This window comes from Sycon ciliatum, chromosome 2 (assembly GCF_964019385.1).
Source record: "Sycon ciliatum chromosome 2, ocSycCili1.1, whole genome shotgun sequence".
In the NCBI taxonomy this organism is placed as follows: Eukaryota; Metazoa; Porifera; class Calcarea; order Leucosolenida; family Sycettidae; genus Sycon; species Sycon ciliatum.
This window is the reverse complement of record NC_088644.1, coordinates 33,908,316-33,922,196: the sequence shown is the minus strand read 5'-3', so window position 1 is coordinate 33,922,196 and position 13,881 is coordinate 33,908,316. Positions and strand designations below refer to the sequence as shown.

General features: G+C 47.0%; 1 protein-coding gene across 1 annotated transcript; it reads right to left on the bottom strand.

Annotated features, from left to right (window-relative positions):
* Positions 1-1,018: 1,018 nt before the first annotated feature.
* On the bottom strand, positions 1,019-11,909 carry LOC135810847 (uncharacterized; the record flags this gene model as incomplete). Its single annotated transcript, XM_065324269.1, is given in 3 exon segments — positions 1,019-1,362; positions 9,849-10,026; positions 10,939-11,909. Coding segments are annotated over 3 exon segments (941 nt in total), but the record flags the coding sequence as incomplete, so codon positions are not given.
* Positions 11,910-13,881: the final 1,972 nt, after the last annotated feature.

The following is a 13,881-nucleotide window of genomic DNA, read 5'->3' as shown; positions in this document are numbered from 1 at the left end:
AACAGCTTGCAAGGCTGATGAATTGACCGCCACTAATTTTTAGCCTGGTATCCACCACACAGCTGATTGAAGTGGCTTTTTCTGGCCATTGAATCCATATTTTTCATTTTTTCCCATTTTCATTCTTTTTTCTTTTTCGACACACACACCACGCCACATACTCCGGCATACACTGGCTGTCGGTAACCACCCAGGAGAATGAAAGAAGAGCTAGGAGAATGAGAAAGAGAAGAAAGACGTGTGCGACCATAACCGTCAGGAATTGAACCCGCAACCTCTCGATTGGAAATCGACTGCACATACCACTGCACCATATGGGACACACACACACACACACACACACACACACACACACATACCCACACACAGACACACACATAGATACACACACACATACACACACACACATAGATACACACACACACACACACACACACACACACACACACACACACACACACACACATAGATACACACACACACACACACACACACACACACACAGATACACACATACATGTACTTGTAACGTTACATACACACACAGACAGAAACACAAACACACATACATGTACGTACATACCCCCCCCCCCCCCTACACACACACACATACACACATACACACACATACACACACACACACACACACACACACACACACACACACACACACACACACACACACAAAACACATAATATACTGATACTCACGACTTCACGGTATGCATACTTTCTAAGGTGCTTTGTATCCTTTGCCTGTACGACTCCCATTAATGAGCCACAGGTCAGTCGCTGCAGAGTAGGGGAGGTGTTCATGAAGAACAGTGCTGCACAAATGTCACTCTCAGTGTCTGCCCTAGGCACCGCAGTAATGTTCACCGTTGAAAGATTAGGTGTGAATGCCCGTCCTCGGATAACATACCCACAGTGATACAGACGCTGCCGCATAGTGTCTGTGACTTCCGGGGTAGCAGACAGGCGAGATTGCAAGTATACATCGCCAGGTGGATTATCCGGCGTTAGTTTGTCCACTGCGTAACCACTCAGGCACAGCAGAGCAGTAGTGGTGAGACTGTCACACAGACTAATGTCCACGGTCTCCAAGAGATTTTGGCACATCAGCGCTAGGTTGCGTATAGCTTCGAAGCCCAGATTCGTGTTGCAGGCCAATACATGCCTCAGGTTCCGTGCAATGACAACAGCAGGCATAGCGCTGGGATCAAGCTGATGGTGTTCTCGATCACCGGCCTCTGACACAGACACTGGAGGATCGACGCTGACAAAATCCAACATGCTGTTGGTCAACCGTTGACAGTGCGATATATCCAGCTTCTGCAGTTGTGTGCACGTTGTTAGCAGAACCTGGACATCATTTGATCACAGTAGAAAGCAGTCAGGAGATGAAGTACCATATTTGCTCAATTAGAGCCCTTTCTGGAACAATTAGAGCCCTTTCTGGAACAATTAGAGCCCTTTCTGGAACAATTAGAGCCCTTTCTGGAATCGTAACCTGTCTGGAATATAGCCCTGTCTCTGAGAGGCAATGAAAAATAAAGCCCTCTCCAAAACACAGGGTCAGGGGATTATGTGTTGCTCCATACATGTAAGCATCGACGGCTAATGCTCCTTTATTTTTTTTACGAATACTGCTTTTAGCACTGCTCGTTATTTCAGCAAATAATGCTCGTTTGAATGCTCGTTCTGCAACCAAAGTGACAAGTGTGGGTAAAAAGGATCGGAAAGAACATCATAAATTCAAAATAGGCTGCAGCGTATGACAGTCTGGCAAATATAAAATTAATTGCAAACATTCCGTTTGGGTTTCAATATAATTTTCATTGACTGTGAATGCATATCTGGTGGGGTAAACAAAATCAAGACTACTGACATTGTTTTCTGCCTCTCGTTGTGCAGTATGGACATCAGTTGTAAGCTCACAACTCCCTAATCAGTTTCCCATGATTGTACTGCAGCTGAGCATTAGCTCAACTTTGATGCGATCTTCCAATGTACATTGCTGGCGGTATGACATTCCTGACTCAGGAGAAGAATACTCACTCAGGAGCTGCAGATAAGGGTCGAATGGTGAGCATAATCCTCACAGCCTCCTGCCAATTGACGAGGTTATCTTGATCTTTCCACCATGCCAGATGATCAACATTATTAGAACTTGCGGCATCAGCTGCAGCAACCGTGTAGGCGGCTTAGCGAGGCTTGTTTCGTCTATCTGTTCACTGAGTCTGTCCCTCTCCGGGTACTGCTTCCATGAGACAGGTCAAGTGGATAGCTTTCACCTTCTGCTGCTTGCTGCGGCAATGTAGCTCCGGAGCATTATGGCATTATGCCTTTTTGGCATCACTATAAGGTGACACGCTTGAAAAAAATAACTTTCCAGTACGAAGTAATTTGGCTTTTTTTAACATTTGGCATTTTTTAACAAATGTGTAAAATTTGCTTTTCTTCTGGCTGTTTCTCTGCTCCGGTTGGCTGTATCGAAACATGGGTGGTGGCAAATGAGAGCCAGTTTATCGTACTGAGATCAACATTGACCAGACAATTTGGTGCATATAATTCAATTCTCCCTGCCACGGCGGTATAACTAGTGGTGGGTGCTTTGCTGCTTTGTGTAAAATGTGTAAAATAAGCCCCTGAATGGACGAGGAGGTCGAGGGCAGTGAATTGCTTCCGCAGGGCCTTTGGACGACGTCAGGCCGTTTTGCCATCACTAAAGACAACAATGAAGAACAGTAGGTCACGGAATACACTCTGTGAGAACGAAAACAAGGCTGCGATGCTATGCTACCTATCCAATTCTACCGTATGACACAGCCACTAGTTACAAATACAAAAAACACGGCTTTGCGGCAGCATACAATGCAGTTGACAGATTAATTTTCATCCACTGGCATTCCTTGAAGTGATATCTATCAACTTCAGAACATTGATGACCGAATATCCCGGTTTGTGATGCCATTTTACAAATTTGTTAAAAAATGACACACCAATTATTTGAACCCTGAGAATACTATGAAAGTAGGACAAGATTCAAGACACTTTCCAAAGTGGGATCATTCCCATTTTTTGAGACAACAGGCATGAAGGATAGCACTTCCACTTGCAACAATTTATTTGGACGTAGCTTGCCTAGAAGTGGCTGAAAAAACGTCATTTTACAACCATGTTAAAAAAAAGTCAAATCACCTCGTAGTGATGGTCAGAAACTCTTGAGGGAACTCCGTAACTCTAGCGGCAGGGCTGATATGTACCACCTTCGTAGATTGTCCCTGGCCGCTCCCGCTATTAAAATCACGGACACAAACTAAAGTGGAAGGAAGATCGGCTAAGGTTAGGTGACTAATAATAATTATTATCACTTCTGGTGAAAAAAGGAGGACAAAAATTTAATGTTGGCTCACCATCCGAATTATCACTTAGTCTTTCTCTCGAAATGAGGAACATAGCCATAGTAGGCAGTGAAGCTTGGAGACTGGAGTGAAAGCTACTTGTAGAAGGTAGTGTAGTAACTACTGTCAGTACTGAAGCATGAAGCGGCAGCTGACTGCCCCAACCACGTGGCTTGCAAGGTGCAACATGTAGCATTTTGACCGCCGCAACAAAACATCACTGATGTTGCGTGAGTCATTCAAGTCGGCAGGAAAACCGCTAGCTCCCATGTAGCCTTTATTGTAGGTAGGAATCGGCGGCTAATGCAAGCATTATAAGTAGCATTATAATGCTTGCTTTAGTAAACTAGCACTGCCGAGCATTAAAGTAGCATATCTGCAGCAAACTGACATAAGTCATTATGGCCCTGTATGGGTGCTTTTGATGCCAATTACTGAACTAGCGGACGAGCGAAAACAGTTACATGTAACCGGTCAGCTGACTACCCGAACCACGTGACTTGCAAGTTGCAACATGTAGCATTTTGACTGACGCAACAACACAATCATCACAAATGTTGCGAGGTTTTCGCCTAAATCACAAGCCTGCCATGTCATGTTGAACTACCGGAATGACCCGTATCACGGTATGGAAGACTATTACAGTCATGTACTAGAGAGTGGAGTGAAGCAGCGCTGGATTGCTACATTGTAGCTGGGAATAGACGGGGTACGGGCACAATGATTCAGATGACGCTGGAGACACCACGCCTCAATCACATGCATGAGGACCAGCTGGATCGGTACTTGAGCGACCAGGGTCTTTTCCCCAGCACGCAGTTTGCTTACCGCCGAGCCCACTCTACTGAGGATGCGCTGGTTTTAGCGGTGGACAGATGGAAAGACGCACAGTCCCAGCGAAAAACGGTCGGTGTTGTTATGGTCGACATGTCTAAAGCGTTCGACCGAGTCCAACATGAACGTCTCGTCATAGATCTACACTCACTGGGTTTTCACGGCAAGGTTCTGGAGTGGCTTGTGAGCTACCTGTCCGGTCGGCATCAGCGGATAAAGGTTGGAGCCGAGTTATCGCCCGAAACAGCTTGCAGCCGAGGCGTGCCACAAGGGAGTGTCCTTGGCCCCCTCCTATTTGTATTATATACTAGAGCCACTAGCGACATCCTACCAGCCGCTATCGCCCATCAGGAGTTTGCTGACGACATCGTGATAGAATTTTCACACGCAAATGTAGCACTTGTTGTGCAGTTCCTCTCGAAAGCAGTAACCGGCTTGGAGACACCAAGTAATGTTTCTGAAGCCTCGAGGGCAACAAGATCCAGTCGATCGCGTCTGCTGCAATGGAGATGAGCTTGCCCTTGTGTCATCCGCAAAATACCTTGGTGTCATTTTCGACGACGACCTGAGCTGGCGGTCCCAAATCCAACACCTTGCTAGCCAGACAGGGAAGGCCGTAAGTCGTCTATGGCGACATGGGGATGCACTTAGCATCACGGCCCGCCGGATATGGTATGTTGCCATGATACAAGCCAAGCTGTGCTACGCCGCAAACGCCTTCTTCCCCTCGCTGTCTGCCGCTGGTCTCACTCGGCTCGAAAGATCGGCGAAGTCCGGCGTTCGAGCAATCCTACGACTGCAGAACCCGATCGCGACTCAGCCGCTACGAGAGAGACTCTCATTGTCCACCATTGAGAGATTGTTTCAGCGAAAGCTCCTCATGTTTGTATTCCGTTGCCTGCACTCTCTGTCAAGTCACTTGTTCTCGTCTTTCTTCACCCCAACCGCACCTTCTCAAGAAGATCATGACCGAAGGGCCACTCGCGGACAGGTGACATGGCTCTTACGTGTCCCCTTCCTTCCGGGTCCTGCTGGACGGTCCTCCATCCGTTTGTTTCCAAGGTGCCATTCTCTGGAATAAGTTGCCGGCTGAAGTTAGATGTGTTTCACAAAAGGATGAATTCAAGAGCATCATCTGACACTGTATTGAGTCGCTGGTCCCTACCTCTTCGTGCCTTAGCCTTTAGAACCGCTAGTTCTTCAGTTCCCTCTTTTTCTGCACGATTGCCTTGTTTGTAAGTTCTCACCTCTTTTCTGCACCATTGCCTTACGCTCTACTTATGTGCACCATTGCCTTCCGGAACGCTGTATTTTGTTCTCGCATCCTCTCTGGACATTTGCCTCCAAAAACGCTTCATCTGTAACCGTCAGGGAAATCTCGCATAACAACTAAACTATCGTAACCCGACATCATCATTATTCATTTTTCCCATATCTTTCTCATACATATTCATATCGCAGATTTCTCGTTTTTGGTAGGAATCGGAGAATCCTCTCTCCGGTGAGAAGGCAGTATTGCCTGTGCCCTGAGCAGTATTGCCTGTGCCCTGAGCAGTATTGCCTGTGCCCTGAGCTGTATTGCCTGTGCCCTGAGCTGTATTGCCTGTGCCCTGAGCAGTATTGCCTGTGCCCTGAGCTGTATTGCCTGTGCCCTGAGCTGTATTGCCTGTGCCCTGAGCTGTATTGCCTGTGCCCTGAGGTGCATTGCCTGTGCCCTGAGCAGTATTGCCTGTGCCCTGAGCAGTATTGCCTGTGCCCTGAGCAGTATTGCCTGTGCCCTGAGCTGTATTGCCTGTGCCCTGAGCAGTATTGCCTGTGCCCTGAGCTGTATTGCCTGTGCCCTGAGCTGTATTGCCTGTGCCCTGAGCTGTATTGCCTGTTCCCTGAGCTGTATTTCCTGTGCCCTGAGCTGTATTGCCTGTGCCCTGAGCTGTATTGCCTGTGCCCTGAGCTGTATTGCCTGTGCCCTGAGCTGTATTGCCTGTGCCCTGAGCTGTATTGCCTGTGCCCTGAACTGTATTGCCTGTGCCCTGAGCTGTATTGCCTGTGCCCTGAGCAGTATTGCCTGTGCCCTGAGCTGAATTGAAATAAAAGAATACAACAACATGCACAGCAGACTGCGCGTGTGACCAGTTTTCGCTCGTTTGCTAGTTCAGTAATTGGCATCAAAAGCACCCATACCGGGCCATAATGCCAGTTTGCTGCAGATATGCTACTTTAATGCCCGGCAGTGCTAGTTTGCTAAAACAAGCATATAATGCTACCTATAATGCTAGCATTAGCCGCCGATGCCTACCTACATGGGAGATCGGGGTTTTCCGGCCGACTTGAATTCTCACTTGACTGACTCACTACTACCCTCCAGAGCACACCAGAAGTCCATTGAACCGTCCACTCAGCAAACCTGCAAGCACCACTAAGTAAAAGTAAGTAAAATATCGTGTCCGTTCCCGAAGGGAACTCACGACGGCCGCTAACACCCGGTAAACCCTAGTGGTAGATGCAGCGCCTAACGGTGGGGGCGAGTGGATAAATCTCACAACCACTGGCACAAAAGCCAAGAAACCCCATTAGCTGCATCCATGTACCCCTTGTGCCTGGCCACAAGTTCCCAGTTGACTGTGGGTTGCACCACGGCTGGAAAAACCGCTCCCAGGCAGGACTTGAACCAGGTAGGGGTCCGGAAATGGTGAAAGCCATTCTGCCACCATCATCAGCCGCACCGCAATGCTGCATGTCTACTCGTGAGACAACCAGATATGCAGCACATCATCCATCGCAACTCACCAGTATCCTTCCTCCTCGGTCACGAAACAACACACTCCGCTCATTTCCCCACTTCCTCATCGAAACGTGGAATCAGCTCCCACCTACCCTTCTGCAGTCTCCCCCTTCTCGCAGAGGTATGCACACCTTCAAGAAAAATGTTTAAAGACCACTTGCGGCGCAGCAAGTGGGAGTGGGCCACAGACAGGTAATGATCTCTCCATCGCAGCCAACACACCAGCCTAATTATACTGACCGCACTCCAGCTCCCTTCTACCCCTCTTTGATCCCCTTCGCTCAGCCTTACGATTAACAGTTCTCTCCATCTTCCTACGGTGCACTGCTTTTACTATTGTTATGTCCTATCTCAATCTCAAATTCTCCCCATTATCGTTTGCAAAGCCGGTGCTTCCCTCTTGGATGCACATGTTCTTTTCTCCTATGTATCGGCGCACAGGAGTAGCGATGATTCCGAGACCTTTGGTCGGAGGAGTTACTTTTGCCCCGCCCCCACTTCCATCCAATATGCCCCCGCCCGCGCTGTGCAGCATCTGATGGTTTTGTGGTATTCAGTAAAAAAAGAGAAAAAAAAGAAAGAAAAAAAGGTACCTCTCGTATCTCAATCATGGTCTTCGACCAACCCACTGTGCCTGCCTGAGAAAGCACCACTCCCTGCTCAATACACAGTGTTTCGGGGAATCCACCCCTCATCAGTTGAGCTTGAGTAGGCTGAGGAAGATTGCACCACTTATAGTGCTCTCCAGGCACAAACATCACCAGGGATACAAACTTACAGAGACGCTCCGTTTCCAGTGTTTTCTCCCTGGTGATGTTTGTGCCTGGAGAGCAGGCCTGGAGTGGTGCTCTTCAGGCACAATCCTCCTCAGCCTACTCAAGCTCAACTGATGAGGGGTGGATTTCCCCGAAACACAGTGTGCTCTGGAGGGCAGTCTTGAGTCAGCCAAGTGAGAATTCAAGTCGGCAGGACAACCGCGAACCCCCATGTAGGGAGCAACACACAATTCCCCAAGCATTGCCGAAGTCGCACCAACCTCTGCTTCACGTTGTTATCACCAGCTCGGGCTTGCGAATTAGATGGTTTGGAGGCAACAACGTTGTGAATGGTCTACGGTCCTCAGCGCTTGTTCAGCACCTCCATGAGAGACACTGACTCGTACCGCTATAATGATGGTGTTCACGATTTGTTTGTCGCGCTGGAAACGGAGCGTCTCTGTAAGTTTGTATCTCTGGTGATGCTTGTACGTGGAGACTGGAGAGCACTATAAAAGGGGTGCTCTTCAGGCAACGTCTTCCTCAGCCTACTCAAGCTCGACTGGTGAGGGTGAATTCCCCGAAAAATTGTGTATTGAGCAGGGAGTGGTGCTTTCTTGCAGGTCTGGTTAGCCGAGTGGACGGTTTGATGGACTTCTCGTGTGCTCTGGATGGCGGTCGTGAGTCAGTCAAGTGAGAATTCAAGTCGGCAGGTAAACCGGCGCGAGCTCCCGTGTAGGGAGCAACACACAATTCCCCAAGTATCGCCCAAGTCGCGCTAGTATCTTCTTCCAAAAACACAGCATAATGTTATGGTTACCTCAACATCAATCATAACAGCTGACAATACAGAGAGGCAAAGCAACAAAACACGATTGATGTATTCGTCCGTTTCCAGTTTTATTTGTGGAAGTAAATAGTTGACATTTCGTGTGTGTTTTAGGATTGTCTGATTTTAATACACAATTGTGTACAATGCACCTGATAAGTGATGGCGGTCTGCATGGTAAAGGGTTCGAAGGTCATGCAGATAGTGTTTTCAATGAAAAGAAGGGTAGAAATCATGGCAATACATTTTTGCATGCTCGAACTCGTCTTTTTCAAAGTTCTTTCTCACACTGATACAGTACATGAAGCAGAAGATGCGAGTGAATCACCCTTTATCAAGTATCCTGGGGCGGATGAGATAGTGACGGGTAGTCCGCAAAACTCCGCGTACATGTACATTATGCATGTTACGAAGTCATGACCTCTGCCTCTGGATTTTAGCAGCCATGACTGTGCACTGCAGGCTATGAATATTGGTCTAATAATTTAAAAAAACCTCAAGAGGTACACTGTAGTTGCTGTTCGGTCATGACGGAAGGAGAAGTGGAGTTACGGGAGAGATGAGCTGATTATTCGCAGGGTGAGGGTGGCATCGGTTGGATGAGTATGGTGATCACGAAGACAGTTGAACATAATATTTTTCAAAGGTAACTAATTTGGCAATGAAAAAATCTTTTGAAAAAAAGTCAACTACTTCTTTTCTCACTCACATGCTCCTGCCACACACATACACACACATGTGTGCATAAACATGCACATACACACACACACAACCACAAGCACCCACACACACACCCACGCACACACACATACACACACACACAACCACACGCACCCACACACACCCCACCAGCTAACAAACAACTGCAGGGATAGCCATAGCAAGAAAACAAACAACAATGAAAAAATATTTTTAAAAGAAGTCGACTAATGAATAGAAGACGTAATGTTTTCTCTTTTCCATGTTGATCTCTAGCGTGCATGGACACCTTGGTATGGGGATACTCTTGTAACATTTTGTTGTACATATGGCCACTTGCAGGTACGAAAAAGCACAGTTTTCCGAACTTTGAGGCTCAATAAGTACAACAAAGTGAATATGTATCCCCGCGTGCCAAAGCATAATAATTATGAGAAAGCATAATTCCATGATTTCGCGAGCGTAATCCGCCGGAGCCTAGCGAAGACTAGCCAAGCTTGTTTGGTGATGTCAACAGGAACAAGCAGAACAATAATAATAATTACCTCAACACCTCTGTCGCTGATTGCTGTGTTGCTCACGTTCACTTGAATGAGGGACGTTACCAAAGGAAGGAGGACACGCTGCCACCATTCCGTGCTGGCCGGGAGATTGTTGTCTACTTTGAACAAGTCTGTGTTACTGATGTCCAGGGTTGATACCTTGCTGTAAATCCTCTGTGTCCTGCATAAGCACCGTTAAGTAAAGAGTACATGTACAAGTATCACGTGACGAACTCGGTTGTGCAAATAGCAATACAGCAACAACCAAGTACATGTACAGTGTAACCTGGTGATAACGGACACCCAAAGGCCTGAGGCAAAATGTCCTCAATCTACAGGTGTCCTAAATTCTCAGTTGCATCCATCACCCCGCAGTATGCACCTTATTTGTTCGTTGCAACGAATGCAACGATCCTATCCATTTCTCCAATGTGTTTTATGTTCGTCATGGCCATGACTGATTCTATCCAGCTTGCCACAGGTGTACATGTACAAAAAATCCAAATGGAACTCCAACGAGCTGTCCTTGGCTTTAGCCTTTAGGCTTTTAGGCATGTGGCTTTTAACGTCACGTCACTACAGCCTGAGGGCATGGCGAGTGCTAAGTCACAGGCAGCCCGGAGTCATGGCGACGCTGACCGTGTTGCCACTGTTATTTTAGTGTTAATTAACATGTTGCTGTGTTGGATTCAGTTCTTGTACTGCCACACTGGTCCATACAGGTATTTGTTTGTTTTTCCTTCATATGCAGCAGGGTGACCCGCCTGTCGTGTCGGTAATGCCTAGCGGCCTTGGGCGTTCCCAGTCCAGGGCCGGCCCACTCCTGTTACAGAAAACTTCATCACGCCTGCATGCGACACGAGGGACCTACCCATCACCTAATCATTGTGTACATTGCTAAGTAGTTATGGGCAGAGTGAACTCAATTGAATTTGACCCAGAAGTCGTTATTGGTCGGGTTGTTAAAGTCCTTCTAAGGTGATCATGAAGTAACACGTAGTTGCAACCCCTTTTACCGAGGTGGGAAATTCTCGTTGACAGGCACAAGGCAGGATTGTAGATTACACATTCTTTGTACACTTTCAAATCTTACTGAGAATCTGCAGCCTTAGCTGCAGCTGAGCTCTCGCTACTTGCACATTCACTACTTTTGCAGAAGAACGCCTTGCTCCAGTCGACCAAACACTCCTGCGTTATGCTGGTGCAGTGGGAAAGGTTTACATCACAGAACTTATACGAATGGCCCAGAACGAGGCCAGCCAGCTCATCGGTAAGCAGCTCCGGACATCGATGTGCAACGTATTCCAGTAGATCGAACGCCGTAAAGCGCCTCAGCTTTTCAAATGTCCGTATCTGGTACATGACTACTAGGTGCGCTCTGCGCTCCAGCGCGAATGTCTCCCTGCCAGGTCGAACGAGGGCCTGAGCCGCTACAGATGTGCACATCTTCTGTAGTGATGGAATACGAGGTCTCAATTCCGACTCCGGTGTCGGCACGCTTTCTGTAGCCATCCTCGTTCTTCCCTGCCTGGTCTGCTCACACTGAGATGCAGATCGCTTGTCTTCGCAGTTTCTGGTCTTTACCCGATATGTCTCATATACACCGTTACCCAAAACGGTCTCTCGGCTTCTTCCTTTTTAGTGAAACGTTCTATCCAAATTTTGGGGCAAGGCCCATCTTCAGGAATGAAAGTCCACAACAAAGACTCTGGTTAATATCTGACTAAAAAAGCAACGAGACTTAGAGCACTAACCTAGACACGTTCTATCCAAATTTTGGAGCAAGGACCATACTTGTATACTTCAGGAATGAAAGTCCAGAACAAGGACTCTGGAAATATGAAGAAATGGTGTAGGGAAAAAATATGGATTCGAACAAGTTTTCGTACAACACTCATCAGGAATCATCGTTGTACTAAAGGACACTGAAACAAAAATTGAACTATTATAGAAAATCTAAGTTAGAGAAATAACACTAAGAGCAACAACAGTGAAATTTACAAGTGTGAATTTTAACAATCAAAGCGAGAAATGAACAAAGGAGAAAGGAAGGAAAGACAACGTGATAACACATAACAGCAGTACATTACACCTAGAACATTAACGGCCAAGCTTGGCCGCACTAAACACCACACGTTACTTGAACAATTTCAACCCAATTATACTATCTTTCTGTACACACAAATTAGGCTTGTACAGACGCTGATAGATAGCTTCCAACACTTTTAACTGTAGTCCATAACCATGACGACCACGGCACAATACAGTGAACGAAGAGTCGGAATACGCACCGCAACAATCAGGACTAGCCAGCAAATGATTGTACACTGAAGACTTGCTACCACGAAACCTACGCACAACACTAACACTCTCACCGGCACTCTCACCATCACTCCCATCACTGCTCTCCGACTCACTGCTCCCTCCGCCGTCCGTTCCATCCTCCGCTTCCTCTGTACTCTCTCTGTCTCGTCCATCCCGCCTGACCGGGTCCATTGAACTCAACTCGGCCGTCACCCTGCTATCACGTCCCTCCTTTCGCCCTCGTCCGCTGAGTGCGTAGCTTCTGTTGTAGTCCAGCCTCAGATAGATGTTCTGAATCTAACGCTGAAAGCACGTTTTCATTACCGTAGTGTCGCCCTTAATGTAGTTTTTCTTAGACGGTGTTTAGACAATGGCGTATGTCCTAGCGGTGTAGAAAAGCGTGTTCACCGAGCCAAGGCATACCACATGTTGAACACTGAGCGAGTTTTTATGAAGGATGAGATTGCCAGGTCCGGTGACACGGTGTGCAAGTCTCGTTCACAGTTTAAGTCCTTGTATGATCGTGCACGTACATTTTTGTCCTCTCATGACTTCCTTCGTTTCTCAGTGCTCCTTTCTGAGAACGACCAGAAACAACGGATCAAACTTATCACCAAACATGACAAGACATATAACTGGCTCAGAAGGAAACGTTACGGCCAAGTTAACATCGATCCTGAAACAACAATAATAAACTTTACACCATTGGAATTGACTACCGTGCAGAAGGAGCTCCTTTGCCGTGGCACTGATTTTGGCGTTCCCCCATCATCAAATAAAAAAGGAAGTTATCATGACCGAGTTTGAATTGTTTTATCGAAAGTTATTACGTTTTACACCGATATCAGAAGCCCAACAATCAATATGCGCAGCAAAGATCCGAGCTGAGGCTGAGGAGCATGCGGACAAACTTCCAGATAAGCGATCATTTTCCTTAGGCCAGGAACACATGAAAGCCCTCCGTGACTTCCGCAAAAACACGGAAATCATCGTCACGCGCCCGGACAAAGGGCGGGCTACAGTTCTGATGCTCAGAACCGATTACATCGACAAGATGTTTGTCATCTTAAATGACACATCAAAGTTCCAGACCCTCGGCCCAGTTGAAAGTTCTGATCGAACAGAGAAAGTAGAAAAAGAACTAATAGCTTACCTAAAGAAACTGAAAGACGACGGTGAAATATCCTCAAATGATTTCGATCGCATTAAACCGACAGGCACCCTCCGGCCTAGGCTATATGGCTTACCAAAAATACACAAGCCCACATGTCCAGTCCCCAATATTCTATTTCCAAGTGGCTGTGTATTTACTTACAACCAGTGCAGGACTACTACTGCAAGCGCACTGTAAAAGACAGTTTTGATTTCGTTGAGAAGCTCCGCAACAAGCCTGTACCATCCAACGCACACATGTGTTCGTTTGACGTCGTCAGTTTATTTACTAATGTGCCCATTGAAGAAACTGTCGACATCTGCATGGATGTTTTGTACCGTAATGATGACGTTGACACTCCTTGGATATCTGAAAGTGCGTTTAGACGGTTGTTGTTGCTGGTCACAACTGGTGTTGAGTTTTCGTTCGACAATGTCATGTACAAACAAGTCGATGGTGTTGCGATGGGTTCGCCCCTTGGTCCGGTATTGGCAAACGTGTTTGTCGGTTACTGTGAGTCGAAAGTTGATGATTCATTGTGGCCTGACCTTTATGTACGTTTCGTGGACGACTCATTCA